This window comes from Apaloderma vittatum, unplaced genomic scaffold, assembly GCF_000703405.1.
Source record: "Apaloderma vittatum isolate BGI_N311 unplaced genomic scaffold, ASM70340v1 scaffold237, whole genome shotgun sequence".
In the NCBI taxonomy this organism is placed as follows: domain Eukaryota; kingdom Metazoa; phylum Chordata; class Aves; order Trogoniformes; family Trogonidae; genus Apaloderma; species Apaloderma vittatum.
In genome coordinates, this window is record NW_009725447.1 from 46,430 (window position 1) to 63,719 (window position 17,290).

Consider the following 17,290-nt stretch of genomic DNA (forward strand, 5'->3'; position numbering starts at 1 on the left):
CAGCTGGCAGGTACAAATATGTCCCCACCGCTTATGTGAAACGCACGGGCTGCACATGGAGGCCATGGAAGGCACACGTGTGCGCTGTCGAGATAAGTCTCAACGGGCATTGAGAGGTTGCAGAGAAATTGTTAGGCAATAAAGCCAGGAAAAATGGTGAGAAGTGTAACACAACAGAAACTTCTGGATGTTTTCAGGTGGATTGCTGCCAACAATTCAGAGGGAAGCTAGGAATCACGACTGCCACTATCCAAATGGGCAACGGACATACAAAATCGGAACGATTTGGCCCAAGAAGAAGCAGGAAAAACTGCATTTCACTTCCATTTGCAGTCTACTTGTGAAGATCTCAGATGTGCATCTGGTAAATGACCTGGATTTTACCCCTAAGTACTAATCCGGAATATTGGCATAACAAATACAGACTCTTTGTTCCCAAAGTCACTTTCCGACTGAAGTCAGAAAACTTCTGAGGGTATTACAGATAGAAAGTGAAACTGGTAAGAATTTTAATAAATTAAATTTAAATTTAGAGTCCACTAAGGCAAGCCTTGTAAAGTTAGTTCTATGAAAGAAATTGGAAAGTGATGCTAAAAACAAAATTTAAAGGTGGCTGCACATGTTCTTCGTAGCATGCTCAAAGTAAAGGAACCATTAAAGATGAGGCAGACCACAGAGTAGGCAAAAGATTTTGTTGAGTCTTGCACCAGGGTTTTATTCTTTAGTGTGTAACTCAACAAGACGGCCTGAATTTCTGAATTACTAAATGCGGAAATTCTGAATAAATAAATATAACAAGCGAAACACAAAAAGAACATGAACTTTTAAAGCCATGAGATAAATTACTTTAAGAAATCATTGAATTTGCAGCATGTTTCTCATACACAAATCTCCAGCAGACACTACAAAATCCAACAGTAATAGGTTTTAAAGGATCAAGCCCTAAACTGCCCGAAAAGGCTTTTATGTCCAATTAAATATCTGTGAAATCCCTAATTAAATATGTTAGCATCTTACTTTTAGTGGGTGCCTGTAAAACAATAAGGACAATTACTTCCAATTTAACAGAAGGGCTCCATCAAACAAAAACCTTACAAGGTGTTACCAGACTGGATACACCATTAAATTGGATGTTCTGGAGCTCTGGAAGCTGGATGCTCACTAAAATTAGTGTTCTGCACGTGTTTCCACCGAGATTTCCAAACCACAGTATCAGACTATGTAGGGGAATCACCCATGGAAGAAATATTCCAGCTGTTACAGCGATAAACCATACAGAAAAAAGCATTAACAGGAAAATCAAACACCTCATTCTATCAGTCCTAAGAATCCTAAGCAATCTAAGTATCTATCAAATAGCTCCTTTCAAAATATTTGGAGGGTTAAGAGCTTTGAGAACGTCGTCGTAATCATCTGGCATCTCTCATCACGACACCACTTCAGTGAAGCTTAAACTGTTCACCATGAAAACCCCTTTTGACAAGCAACTAAGCTGGTTAGGTCTGAAAAGCATTTATGATGATGAAAAAATGTCTACCTGGAATCTTATTCTGGGCTGAGTTCAATGTTGACGGGGATTACTTGTAAAACGACAACAGAAAAAGTCAGGCTTGGACACTTCAGATTAGTTAGGCTCTTATTAGACTTGCCCTGATAATCAGACATATTTTAAAGCTACAATTACTTTCTTAATAGATGTGTATTTCTTCTCCTGAACTGGTAAGATAGATATTAGTGCTGTGCAAGTCGGATTCCATCAGGTTAAAAAAATCCAAAACACACAACAAAAAAACTGTATTCATTATATGCCTAAGGGCAGCTTCATTTGTAAGTCTTCATAAAAATCAAAGAAATGTAACAGTTGATTTTGAAGAATGTTATCTTAATGATAATAACTAAGGATATTCTTTCCCTTACGGTAAGTTTAGAGTAACCTGCTCTTCCTGAACACAGCAAAGGTTGTGTGTTTTTAAAAATAATTTCCGATGAATTCATATAAAATACTTTGTAACACCACTTCATGTCAAAGCCAGCTCCAGATAAATACAGATTTCCCAGCAGCACAAAACACCTAAACAGGTTGTCTCAGTCAGAAAAAGAAACCAAGTCATTTATGCCTGATAATTTTCTCTATCTTCTTATTTTAAAAGTGCAAACTATCAGCCATTAGCTTGAAATAAAATACCAACTTCCAAAAACTGTTTTAAAAGCTTTCCTCCATAGTCGGCTGACTTTTATGGCTATTATATTCGTTAAATGCCTAAGGGCAGCTTCATTTTTAAGTCTTCATAAAAATCCAAGGAATGCTAGAGTTGATTTTGTAGAACGTTATCTTAACACTACTGCCATATGCATTTATGCCTGTTATAACGGCACTAAACAGGATCCCACACTCAGTGACTTTGATCTCTCACATGCATGCGCATCCGTTTCTCCACAGAAGTCGAAGCAATTGCCACATCTTTCAAATATAAAAATCCCTCAAAATCATACAAAAGAAATCCATACAAATACGTGAGGAAATGATAAGAAAGGAGCCTGGGAGAAATAAGCGCTTTAGACAGTTTTTGATTCTGCCGTTCTCATGCCACTTAGAGATGGCTGGCATTACCCCCTTATCTGTGTCTTATCTGTGACCAGTTTCTACATTTATCTGTTACAGTGACAGCAACACAAACGTCAGGAAAGGAGAGAGTTCAGAAGGGTCTGGACTTTTTTTAAATGAAAAGGTGAAATAATTCTGCATCAGGAAATGCTGATTCCACAGGACTATGAATTGTTACAAATATACATTAATCCGTTTCTAAGCTATTTTGTTTCCTCCAGTATCTCAGTGATATCTTATCCTATAAAAGGTACACACATTAAATGCAGGGATTATAAAATGAAGATTATACACCAGAATGCTCAATTACTTCATCGATGCCAAAGTACCTTGTTGTAAGGCAATAGGTACTATTAAATAAAAGCTACACGAAAACCAAGTTAAAAGTGATTCTCTAGCACTAATGAACAATTATCTTCTTTTCTATCCTCACTAAGCCATTCACGTCAAAATTTCTATGGAATAGAAATTAATCTTCTTGCCTGGTTTCACTGATCCTTAACATCCTTTTCTGAAGACTTTTCTCTAAGGTCAGTGTGATAAACCTGTAAAGAGGAAACACATAGCGGTGCAAGGGGCAGAGACAGGTCCGTAGGACTATGACTAACAAACTTTAACACTTTAGATTTCTGCTGTGGCCATCAAAAAATTGCACAGTTTCAACAGTCACGCACAGCCAGTTTTCCCCACTCTCCACTGGCAGATCACTCTGAAGCGACTGCATTTGTGATATGGGTCAAGTGTTTTCTTTTCCTGCTCTATTCAGGAAGAAACGCTAGTAAAATGAGCTAATCCTTTGTGCGAAATACTGCGTAAACATAACCCGCGCAGGCTTCTAATGTCACCTGGAAACTTTGCCCTCGAGGTCATCAGGAACTCTGGCCAGCCTCCTTGCTGGTAGTTAAAATTATTCTACAGAGAAATAGAGATTTTAAGGGTTTTAATCCTACAGGCAGTTGAGAGAAGGCAACCTAGGCTTCTGACACCCCATGGAAAGGCTTTTCCTTGCAAGGTTAATGTAAGAAGATGCAAAGGGAGGAGAGCAGGCACTACCACTACGTCGTCTTTCTCCCGCTGCATGCTAAAAGCAGACGTGTCTTTGAAGAAGAGTGTAGGGGCCTGCCAGGAAGACATCGGTCCTAGGCTATGCATTAAAAAAAAAAGTCTCTAAAGCAAGACACTAGACATTCCCACTCACCTCTGTAGATCAGTCTAACGCACACATGTGCTGACTATTCTGCTTTTAATTAAACAGATCTGCAATTAACATGTTGGCTGGTGGGGACCCCATTCTACTGTGGCTGTGCTCTATGAAAGGAGCCTGACACACACCTCAGGCTCCATCCTGCAAGCAGAGCACTCAGAATCAGACACCAACACCTCTTATAATCCCCTTCAAATTCTCCAAGACTTGCCAGTAATGAACACCTCTCTCCATTTCTTTTGTTTATGGCTCAGATAATGTCTGCGTCCTCTGCTGCTCCATTCCTTAAATACTCTGTAGCACTATTAATTGATAATTCCTGCTATTCATTACCTATGTGATGATACTACGGCCTGTCATATACTTCTAACAAACAATAGCCCAGATCTTCAGCTGTTATAAACTGCCTTAAATGCCTCCAAGTTCAGTAATATGTATTACCTGCAGGGGATGTACTTGCCCTTATGTGTTAGAACGTTTTTCAGCAGAAAACACTGCTTTAGCATTTCTGTCCTTGCATGGTAAATAAATTTCTATGTAGTATACTTAGCTAAGCTAGAGCTGATTTGTGTCAAAGCCATCAGCTTTTAATGTGCATGACACATTCTGTCTGAATGCTTCTCCCCGAGGATTATTCTCCTTAATATGCCAAACACTAAGAATTTAAAATTAAACCTGGCTGGCAGAACATCTTTGGCTTTTATTGTCCTCAGTGTATCATCTGGTCACCAATGTTCATCAACCTTTGATTACAAAAACTGGTATTACCCTTCAGAATAGCTAACAAGTCAAAAATACGTGCCCAGTTCTGTCAATCAAGTGCATCACCAGGGAAAAAAAGCCAGTGGCAGAAATAAACTTTAACTCCAGTACTGGTGCGCTGGGTTCAAATATTGCACATCCAGTCGGGCTGGCCGGTGAGCTGCACAGTCCCATGTGACACTGCGATGCCTCAGACCGGAAATGCACAACAACTGCAAAGTCAAGAAAGCAACCACCTTACCAAGTTGTGCTTTGTTTCCTCTTTAAGCTGCAGAACTGTGCGAAGACAGGAATGGCTTCCCTTCCTGCCTATTCCTCCTCTTCATCTACACTGTGATGTTGGATAAAGAGCTTCCTAAAAATCTTCCTGACGGAAAGGAGCTGTTTCGTTGATTTGCCAGCTTTAGGAACAATCATTATAAATGCAGTCTCTGTCCAGAACAAGAAAGGACAGGCTGACATAAAAAAATGTGTGAGTTACTGCTCTGGGAAACTCATAATAATCACCTTTGTTGCTGAGAGAGGTGGGTCACTTAGGAGGTTTAAAGATTTTCCCCTCTTGGGTGCAGAGTATTAATAGAACCTTTTTGCTTACCGGAGGATCTTGGTCCTCAGCTGAAACAGTAGTGATAACAGTGCCCTTGACCGCATCAGGAGCTACCATTCCCCTGTAGAGCTTTTTGCTAAATACTGGAGAGTAATCATTCATATCCTGCAAAACATAATTAAGAGTTTAGTTCTGAAGTTCAAACGAAATTACAGATGCACTCAAACCCATTTTTTTCCAACTCTACCCACTCACTCCTTCATTAGGAAGCCTACTTGCCATTCATAGTCTCTCTTGTCTCTCGATTCCATTACCACCACACAAAGCTGGCACACAAGGGGAAGATGACAAAGTTTCAAAAAGAAAAAAATTCATGTGAAGACAGATCAACAGAAAAAAATTCTGCAGAAAAACAGAGTTTCGTAAGTAAACAGAGCTGAGATTTTCTGCTTGTCAAGCACTGGGCCACAATGTGGCTGTTCTAATTTTCTAATATGAACGAGCTGCTGTTGCTTGCCAGCGTTTGTAAATGCAATAAATGAACAGGAAATCCAACACCAGATTAGAATCAACACCTCATGAGAGATCAAGATGGTGATCTTCAGACTGATGCGTACATTTTCAAAAGGAAGCCTCAAATTTGGCTTAAGCCCAATTTCATTGATGCAGTAGCATGTGCATACACATACATGTAATGTCACAGCTCTGTGAGTGTGCACAGCTACACATGCACGTACACAGTCGTGGGCACCTCCTTGTGCCAAAGGTGTAACCTCACGCAGACCCCGGGCTGCGTGCCACTGTGCGAGCCGGCACCGGGGTCGATGCAGGACTTGGATGCGCGCGGCTCTCTCAGTGACGTGGTGCCCTAAGCATCAAGAGTCACGAACACTTAGAAACTCAGCCAGGTTATTAAAAAGGGCATTCATTAGAAAGTTGTCAGAAAATAATTTTGTGTCAAAATTCTCTCATAGTTGCAGAAAATTCACCTCTGTGTTCCTTTAAAAAAATTAAACGTACATACCTAAATCACAGTCTTTATTCTATCAGTAAAACCGATCTCCTTTATTTTGTCTGTAGGGCCACTTCCCTAGCTTGAATTCTCTTGAGACCAGTTTTATTTATTTTTGCATGCTACCATTTCCATTGTTTTGTGCATATGGATAACACAGATGAAATTTTCTGGGTTTTCTGGTTTTTTTTGTTGTTGTTGTTTGTGTGTTTTGGTTGTTTTTTTAACCAGAACAATTAAGCAGCATCACATGCCTTCAGCACACAAGAGTGACCACTGTCCACAAATGAAAAGCAGACATTTTCCCTCCTGAAACAGAATGCGTGTCTGAGCTCTGCTGGAATACAGGTGCCAGCCCTCTCTTAGGTAACCCACACATACACAGCTACTCCAAGTGTACACGGCGACGCTTCTACCTGTTGTTCACAGCTCCTCACGCTGCAAATGCAATATGCCGATACTGGCTATAATACATAATTGTTAAAAATATTCATCTGTACCTCATCAGAGGAAATAACAGTATAGTAAACATCTATATAAAACAAACAAACAACAACAACCCTCCCCCCCAAACACTGTAACAAAGTCCAATTCAGATCAATGTTTTTGCATGGAATTACAGGCATTGAATCTTGTAATTTCAATTTCTTGACCTGCTTGCAAGAAAGTAATTTACTTCATCTGAGAGGGACTATTTTTCACAAACAATCTTGTTTCTCACGACTCTTCGAAGTGACAAGCACCATCCCTTGCTCCATTTTGCTTCCAGAAACCCCACTCCTGTGCAGTGTGTCACTGTGGCAAAGAAACCAACTCCATACAGCAACCTCACACCGTAAGACTCCATTCACAGACATTCTGCTTCAAAGAAAAGACAGGGAATTACTTTATTTGAAGCACACACAAAGTAGCTATGAATACAGAGATCCTAGACACGTAGCATTAAAAATTATTTCCAGTACGACAGTAGAAATGTGACACAACGCTACGTGCACAGGTCTTACAACTGTGTAAATCAGTGCATTTGGAACTGCGTTTTGGTTGTTTTTTTTCCATAAACGCTGGCATTTTTCCAGTGGGATACACAACCTTTTAAAAATTGCACGCACATAGAGACACCTTCTGTCCTTCCACATGCAGTCTCCAACTGGGATAATGACCCAGTGTTATGCCTATGATAACTCCTTCCACCTCTCCCCTCTCTCCCTGCCGGCTTTTGTTTCCCACGACCCGGGTGCTTAGGATCACCTCCAGGAAGCGGGTAAAGTTTTTGAAATAATCCAGCCTTTAATCTGCATTTATTCGGAAACCATCTCTCTCTGCGCACCTGCAGATCCACAGTCCTATCTGGCTCTTTTTCCTTTGGTGTAGCAGCAAAAGACCACGCTCCACTGTTTCTTCGCTGTGGGGTGGGAGGCTTACCATGTGACCTTTCTATTCTCTTTCAATTACCTCTATGTGACCTTAGCACCTGAAAATCTGTGACTTAAGGTACTGGAAAGCATAACCCTGTTTAAAGATAATACGCTACATCCTCTGCTATAGGAAATGACCGTCATCCTACTTAATGCACCTATTTTTCAAGACACATGGATCAGTAGAAAAGAGCCAGAATTACAAAGCAAAGTATAAAGGAGGATGCAAAAAGCCTTCTGCCTCTCTAACTTACCTTTCCTCTAAGACAAGCTTTATGAACGATTGTGCCTCATAAACCCCAGCTGAGCCAGCCAACTAAACGGGCACCAAATGTCTCAGTCATAACTAGACAGAACAGCTCCACGTGCGTTTCTTCCCGGCTCATCTCTTCCTGAAGCCTAAAGCAGCCACTAATTATTTATAGGAGGGCCCAAGCTTCAATTTTTCCGCTCTTAACAAAATAGAAGTTCCCCACGAGAATAAGTACGGGTCTTCTCACTACACAGCTGAAGCAAACGCACTTCGGAGAGCAAGACCATCATTACAGACAGGCGACCAAGATGCGAGGACTCATCGCAAATGTCTACAACGAAAAACTGCCAGAAACTGAACGGGGATTTTTGCAGGCAGCAGGTTTAACAAGAAAAACATGCAGATGACAAGGAGACAAGGTGGTTGAGGTTTTTTTGGTTGTAATGCTATGTTTTAGCAAAAGTCTTGGTTCAGAGGTGGTAGGAAGAAATCGCTCTTCTGGGCCATTCTCAATAGAGTAAGTAGAGATTTTGTAAGAGACGTGTTGGAGAAATTCACATATTATTGAATCCTTTCTTTACTTATATAGGCACTTAAAGATACCAAAAAGGTCACAAAAATAAATTATTGATTTTTTTTTCTGGCAAAAAAAGCACCACCACCAAGGATAGAATACAGTCCAGATCTGATTTTGTTAGAACACGGAAAGAAAGCACACGCTGTATTTTCTGTGAATAGCTCAAGAGGACATGGACATGATCCACCTCATCGCACTCCCAAAATCCAGGTCCCTGTAATCAAAGCCCCCAAATCAATTTTCGTCATTGCAGACTTAACAGTGAAGGTTCAGCATTCCCCGATGGGTATAAAGTTTCAGGTTTTCATCCCAGAGGGACTCTGGGCAAAAAAAGATAATGTTTTGAGAAAACACTGGGCTTCTGTCATTACTGGAGACATGTAGAGATATTTTTGCACAGCTAAATAATTGAAGATTACTCCACACCTGATGGCTTCTGCTTAAGACATCACTAAACCTGACTGCATAGAAATGGATGCAGCATGTGAGTGCAATCCCTAATCACAGGTTAGGAATAACAGGGCAGTAACCTCCCGCAAAGTGGTAGTACGGAATAGTGTAATCACCTTGTAAATCTGGGCCATAATCCTACACGTGCTCCTGCGGCCAAACTGCAGAATCTTACAACTGTTCACAGTTCATTGCTTCAGTCACATAAATCCAGGCCGCTATTAGCTATCAGACACACACAAAACCATGTAAATAAAAAATATAGGTAATGAATTTCTATATATCTTATTTTAAAACACTTGGGCTCTGTATTTTGACAGTAAGGTAGTAGCAGCCACATATGTATATATATAAATACAAAAGACCCTTTGTGTCCACGCTCATCTAGCTGGAGATTTATTATATTCTTATACATCTTTGTTTACAGAACAGAGTGAGAGTCAAATCCTAAAATCGTCAAAGCTTTCTTCCTGTTGCAGATGCTCTTTATCCACCACTTTTTGTTCGGTTCTGTTTCATATTGATCACGCTGGGCAGCATGGAAAAGCAGAACAAGACACATCCTTACATCCTTCCCTTGGCACAAAGATTAAGAATCAAGCATGAAGAAAGCACAAGATGAGAGAGATGCTCAAATACTAGAGTTCTTAAGAATCTATATTAGTAGGTTCTTACATTAGAATCTACTTTCAGAAGCAAACGAAGATCTATTAAAAGATTTCTTGATGCCAACTCATTTTTTAACTGGGACGTCACCCTTGGGATGTGAATGATCCCATTCCTGATCAACTTCCTTACCCTCTGAACACGACGCATTTTGGGTTGTTATTTAGCCAAAGGTTTAGAGGAAACAAATACTGACCTGTCTGCAAAGATTATGAAAATGTTGAACAAAAATGTCAGTGAACTAAAATAGCCATTTAGGAATGCCAATAAGGAGAAACAAAACATGGCAGAGGAAAGGCATTAAGGAGGAGATCAATATGCAATTTAAAAATCATTAAGACAGTCACTAGCTGTAATGCACTAATACTAAACTGGTTGCTCCTAGAGAGGTGGTGACTGCTGACGTGGGAGGGCAATGCACAACTAGAGCAGAAGAAAAATACCTGCAGTATCACGCTCCCAGCAAAAAAATAACTTGTAAACTTAAATGGACTTCAGAGGCATTAATATATTTTTGATTTATGGGGACACCAAGAGGCCTTTATTGCGTGTGCTCCACTAAATTAAGAAGACAAGCGTGTCCCACGTGCGCGGTGCAGCACGGACGGCATAGCCCCGTGCTCACAGAGGCAGAGAGCAGAGACTACCCCAGCTCAGCCAATTTGGCAGCTCTGGGATCCCAGAGTTACCAAGCTTTATGGCAGTCTTTGTCACAAAGTGGAGCAGTCCCAGCGCTCTTCTTGGACTTCACAGCAGATCCTGCAGATCCACCTCCCGAATGATCGAGGTGCGTGTCTGAAAATAAAATCCCATAACCTGAGCAGCAAAGCCTGGGAAGGTCAACCATGCCAGGAGTTGCCACGGCAGTCCCAGGATATTTGGAAAATCCTGCCCGAAGGGAAGAGCTGGCTACACTGGGATTGCAGCTCCTGCTCGCTGGTTGCTGAGAGTGAGGTGGTTGTATTGAGGTCAGGATATGGCTCCTTCTCACCCCAGTGAGCTACAGCTGCAGCTCATGGCTCTTACACGCTTCAATTACTAACATGCAACATCACTATGAGTGACAGATTTGTCTCCTTTGAATATTACCACTAACCTAAAGACTTTCCAAAGAATAATGGTTTTTTTAAAATATTTTTTTAAAGACGTGTTTTGGTAGAAATCTCATTTCGCAAGAGAAAAATAAAAAGTTACTTCATCATCTATCTCCACACAACCAGAAGCAACTCCCAATGACACTCCAAAATATATTCGAGACATATTTTTATGTATATTCACATATTTACGTATGTATATCGATATCTCTCTCGGGCATAATCACTCGTGCACATGCCCTTATATCTTAGAAAGAGAATGCTGGTACTGCACTGAAAAACTTGCTGCCTTCACCCTGCAGTGCACTAGAGGGCAGCCCTACCAAGTGGGAGCGCAGCTTCTCTTCCACCAACACCCACAAAAATCGACCTCGTTTACCCTCTCCCAATTTCCTTCTTCCAAAAACAGAGTTGTACGTTTTTCACATCTGCTCATCTAGGTTTTGGGGTCTTACGCTTACAAAAATCACTCTGACTTTTAATTCCCAGTTTTTGTAGATCGTGACTTAATTATAACCCCCTTTTGATTATTAAAATAGCTGTAATGCCATGGCAACAAAAGCTAATGATTAATCAACTGTTCCAGAGGCACAAATTCCTGTCAAAGAACACCTAAATCGCAGATTCTGTTGATTTGTCTACACCACTACGAGAATTGCATCATTTAGATGATTTTTACCCTTACCAACACAGCACCTGGTGTCGAGGTGCCTACCGGGGGAGCCTGCGTGACAAACGCAAAGTTGCACAAATCTTCCCTTTCCTCTTGCCTCTGCTAAGCACGAAGCATCTGACCATAAAGATTCTCAAAGTCTGAAGAAATGTTTTACTCTATTTCTGCCCTGTTGAAAAAAAATCACTCATTAAGTCTGTTAGCTTTTTAAACATTGCATTTTCCTGGTTTGTAAATAACTTACATAGAGTTTAGAAGTACATCCACGTTTTTCCTACCACTTCAGGCCTGCGCTCTTTGATTACAGCTGTTGATAGCAAGATTTCTTCCAGTCAACTGTATCTAAGTGGAAATCAACATTCCCTTGCTATAAAAACCAACGTGACCGAACAGCGTCTGAGCTAATAAATGCGTATTAGGCATTTACAGCTCCTTTTGCAGTCTGATGGCTTTTATGATGAGGGTAATAAAAGGGAAAACAAAATGTAATCTTAAAGCAATCTCTCCTTCCACTAACGTTAAATGCATGTAACGTAACCCGACAAAGGGAGAAAATAAAATGTTTACTTCAAAACTTGACATATGTCAGACACTAAGACTTTCAAACCTTCTCAATCTTCCACAACTGCAGATATGTATCTATAATTTTCTGCTGTCATTGTGTTTTGAACATCTGCCACTTAAGCCTATGTGCGCATTACCGGAGCTGGTGGCTTTCCACCTGAGCTGCCTCCAAGTGTTTAATAATCCCCTGCTGTTTGGGGACTTCCAAGGGCACACTTAAACATTCCTCTACTATATCTGTGGAACTTTCTTCTAGAGAAAGGAAAGGGGGTGTTTTGCTACCACTGTACTTGAAAAGTTGTTATTCCTCTTGGGCATTCTTTATCCAATGCCACTCAAAGCCTTATTTACAAAAAAAAAAAATAAATCTAAGATATTTTATTACTAAATAAGCAGAATGAAAAATCCCTCAAGGCCACAAGATATCACAGCCCTAAGGGCATCCACAGCCCAAACCAGTGTCACTGAGGCCCCTCCAAACCCTGTCCCCAGGCCCAAGACCCCAGGTCAGCCCAGTCAGGGACCTTGGTCCCACTCCAGCGATGCCACAGGATCCCAGTTCCCAGCCCTGCTTCTGGCCCCATCCCCTTTTGCTCCTGTCTGGCCTTCCTGGGCAGAGCGCAGACCAGGCTTGTGCCCTCGCCATGCGTGGGGCTGTCGATGGAGCCTGCTGCTCTGCACCCCCGGATCTGTCCCCATGGGGACTGCGCCCAGGCAGGGAGGGCACTGCCCACCCTGGGGCACCCTCAACTCCCAGCTCAGCCCCGCACGTGGGGCAGCCTTGCTCACACCAATCTCTTGCAATAATTTTCAATCTGTTAACTACCAGCTCACGAAAGAAACAGGGAAGTGGGAAAGGAACCCTTTGTAAGAAACACCCAAGGACCCAGAGATCTTTGACAGCTGCCCCAAGGTTGTATCTTGGCTTTTAACAAAACGTTTTCTGGGCCCAGGTGGGCAAGTGCTGTCGTTTTGATGCAACTATGTTTTGCAGTTGGGTCCCTTTAGCTCTGATTAGCTTTAAGGTGATGCCAAGGGCAGGTTTATCCCTCGGCAGAAAGCTCTCCAGCATGGTGCTCGACATCCGCACAGGCTGAGATCTTTGCTACTCTCATCACATTCCAGCTACAGCATGTTGAGGTGCCGTACCATCCTATCGTCCATTCCTCTGGTCCATGCTAACTGTAAAAGGCACCTAATGCCCCCAATTCTTTGCCAATTTCTGCAAATCCTCCCTTGATTATATTTTTATTATCAAACTTCGTAAGCCTCCAAAGCCTGTCAATACGATGCTAATCAACCTTATTCAGGGCAGCACAAATTCCATATTAAACCTTAAAATGCAAATTTCATATGCTGTCATGTCATAGCGATCTTAAATGACATGACAGTCTAAAAATACGCCTTAAAGCATTTGTGAAACAATGTGTCTGGATTTGGAGTCACAGACTTAGCTTGGAAACAACTGGAAATTCGAGCTGTGACTTCAGAAAAATAGTTCTCTCACACGTGAGTTTACTTCTCTGAAAGAAAAACAAAATGCAATTTAATTATAACCTCTTTCCTAGAGGATTATCTTTTCTTTTCCTCTTCCCTCAAGTGTCTACCATACCATGCACACAGCTACAGCTAAATACAACCACAGATGTTTACTGTGATCCCAGAGCGGATGGATATACATGTGCATACATATATTCATGCATGTGTGTAAACTGTATCTCATTTTTCACTAAGCAAACACTCATGTAAACTGAGAGGATACAACACTATTCTTCAGGCCTTGATAACCACTTCCTAAAGGACTACTGTAGGAAATTAATATGTTATCTAGACTTGGGACAATAACCAGGTTCTTACGATTTCAAGTAAGCTCTCATCCTTCAGCTAGAAGACTGGTATTAACTTAAATGAGTGATTTACCCAGATAATTTCACAGAGTGGTTCGCAGAAGCAGAATATTACACATCCAAGTATACTTAGCTTTTCAAATTGATTGCAAAGGGATTAGAAATGAGAAAACTGTACAATGGCTCAAAATCATGGAGGTGAAATAATTCTTTTTTAAGATATTTTCAATTCTGTTTCCTCTGTAATTCACACTTTCATTTTATCAGTCAGCCTCTGTAATTTATATGAAGAAGGTGAGCACAGAGCAATTTATACTTCCTAGTGTATATGATGAAAGTAACAGGGGAAAAAAATCACTTATCTCACTGATCTTTAGCTTTAAAATCGTTTCTGCCACGAACGCGATAACCAGTTAATTTTATTGTCATCGATCATATATAGGATGGAAAACCAACTGTGATTATTTCCACTTCCAGTTACTTATGCAAAAGAGTGCCTTCAAAGTTTTGGCTCGTGAAAAATGCAGCTTTTGGGGCAACGGAAGGAGGAAGTGAACTCATTACATAGTGTAATACAAGAATACTTAATTTTACCAAATGCTGGAGTATCAAGAACTTGAAATCCCTTCCCGTTCTTTACGTAATCTCTTGGCCTCTTACAACAAACACATATGACCCTTACAGGAATTCTCCTTTAAGTTCCACGTATCTTCTCAGTACACTGATTTTCCAAGAAACACAACCAAGTCTGCAAGCAAACCCTTCTTTGTGAGCCTGCATTTTGATTTGCCAAGGTACGGTTTCGATCTTAATGTAAGTCCCCTGAAGCGAGCTGCTGCTTGAAAACTACTTCTGGCTTTGCCACTAGTATTTGAAATACCTTTTAGATTTATCTATCAACCACAGTGACTAATTTAGGACTGAGGTTAGAGAATCAAGCGATGCCAAGTAACCTTGAGCAGCAAGTTGAAAATCTTTGGGATGCTGCTGACAAGATAATAGGACAAACTATGTGAAGTAACACTTCGAATTTTGCACGCAACTGAGTGCAGTTCTTCTTTACGCAGGGCTCTTTTTGTTTGAAGCTACACAAAATAGAGGCTTGTTAACATGATATAACTGCTTCTTTTTCATATTTAGTGCTCAGCAAGCCCTAAAGTAGCTCATAACATAAATTAAGTGATAATATTCATAGCGGAATATACGAGGCAATAAATGACTAGCAGATGATTGAACAGATAAGTTGAGACTGAAAAAAAAAGATCTGTTTATGGGCACCGTAGTCCAGCACCATGCCTGTTATTCCATTAATGCCACTAGAAAAGAGATAAATAAGCAGTTCTATTTCAGAGGCAATAGAGCTCGCTTTTTTAATCTTTGTGTACATTATGTGCTGCTGCTGTGCTGAAATGCTCTGTTATTCTTTAAATGGGAAATGGATTTCATTACATGCTAGAAATTAATGATTAGCTTCGTAATTGAAAAAATGTAACTTACCTTTGATTTTAGAAATATTAGAAGCTGATGACGTGTTAGAACTTAACTGATTCATTAATGTCTTTTATATTCCATGTATCCTTCATTACCTGTCTAATTTCTGGCAGAAAATCTTCATTGTTATTGTAGCTACATCTCACCATAACAAGAAATGCCACCTTAATGAAGCAATGACATTTGCCTACTCTTTAGAAACAAGACTGGAGTAAATTTCTAGTAAATACCTGCAGGAACAGAAAGCAGCAGCAGCTCCACACATGCATGGCTCTTTAAACACCTTGTGGAGCAGGGGTTGAACCATAAGGTCCCCCTGCCATCCCTAAGGATAACCTGTGGTTCCTTCTTCTCCCATACCCTCCTAGCGATCATTTAAGCATTTTATAGAGACTAAAGCCACTTACTACTCATCTGTCTGCAGCACTACAGTAAATGTGCTCTGCGAGAGGACAAGGTCCTGCTGTAATATTTTATTCCAGCCGTCTCAAATGCTGGATTCCCACATACTTTCTCCAGCACACGTTTATTTTCTTTGCTCTACCGCTGGCTCTGATCATTTGGTTTGAGAGAGGGATTCATCCATAAACATGCAGCTGTTTCTAGCCCTCCCACCCCAGAAAAACAAACCAATTCTATTTCTTCCTGATTCAAGGTTTAGTTTGTCAGAGAAATGAAGAGACCTTCCTTGTGCAAGCCCTTTGGAGCTTTGAGCTGCTACAGCATCACTACACGAAGATCGGAACATTTGCTTCCAACTTGAATATGAGGGACCGCAAGAAAGGTCATGTTGATGAAGGATCCCTCAGAGCAACTATGCCCCTGAGAAAGACTTAACTGTTAGCCATTTTTGCATGCCTGCTTTGTTTCTTTTAGGCACCGTTTCCAAGAAAGGGAAGACTTGGCATAGTGATTATAGAAGATTCAAATTCACCCCCACAATAAGCACCAATCACTGCATACACTGCACGATCTAATGCAACTGATGGCTTCTCAGTGGCTTACTTCTCCTGAAAAACTAGCTCGACAGTCGCAGCTTGAGCAATGACAGCAATACGTCTACTGATGTTCACAGGTATAGTCAGTTTTAGTAAACCGAGTAATTAATTGTATAATGTTTATAACAGTCCACTGGGATTAAGGCATGATACGAATTATAAGAAACATTTGGGTGGCAGTCTCCTAGTATGGCATTGCTAGAAACATACAGATCTGGGTTTACTTATCCTTGTTGCTCAGTCACTTTGAGTCATCAGCTAGAGATAATGGCTTTGTTACACTACCTGCTCTTACTTGAAAAACTGAAAAGAAAACCAATCCCAAAACACAGAAGGAGGAGAAAAAGCAGTTACAACAAGCAAGCGAGAGACATAAAGTAATACAAAAATAATGCTGGTGACAATAAGAGGAGGACACAATGTGAAAATATACAAGTACCTTACAGGACCCATGATACAGAAATGTTTATATGTATTTAGGAATGTATTAGCAATATAAACGGGAGAAAGGTTAGTCCTGGTTTCTATTAAGCAGCTCTATTACCATAGTACATGTTTCCACATGCTAAACCCTAATAATAAGCGCACAGTAATGACTCCAATTCTTCCAATCCAGGGAACATTTACATTGAGGGGGGATGCTTGTGCGTACTGCAAACAGGCTCTTTGAGCAAACAATTCAGCCCTCTCAGACAGTGAGTGAATGCAAATCTCCGCTGCTCTCACAGTGAGAGAAATTATGCCTCTAGAGTGGCAAATCACTGAAAAATAATGTGCAAGTTGTTTCTTGGAGGTGCTAATGTTTTTATCCCCTAAACTATGTTTTCAGGACTGATAACATTCGCCACATCTAATCTGTATAATTGTATCTATACATAAACAGATAAAATAAGTTTTGTGTTCTTGACTATAGTTCAGACCGCAGTCATCTGTTATTCTGGCTGAACACTTGTGCAATCTCCAGTGCCGTCCCAAGACAAGATGACTCATTAGTGCTTTCAGGCAAGGGTGAAAAGTTACGAAAGCAGTGAGAGGAATCTGAGAACCAATGGAAAAAGAGAAATCTCAGTCTGTTTGAGGAGGTTTGCATCTTTCTGGCAAGAAGACATCAATGCCACTTACACCATTCCTC

The 17,290-nt window shown here is 40.7% G+C and overlaps 1 protein-coding gene across 1 annotated transcript in view; it reads right to left on the minus strand.

The window, feature by feature from the left end:
- Positions 1-17,290, minus strand: part of LOC104276526 (protocadherin-15) — a gene marked incomplete at both ends in the record, with an annotated part of 107,661 nt that overhangs the window by 42,762 nt on the left and 47,609 nt on the right. Inside the window, one exon of the mRNA XM_009872888.1 lies at positions 5,167-5,283. Coding sequence (XP_009871190.1) covers positions 5,167-5,283 — 117 coding nt within the window. The remainder of the gene's footprint in view (positions 1-5,166; positions 5,284-17,290) is intronic.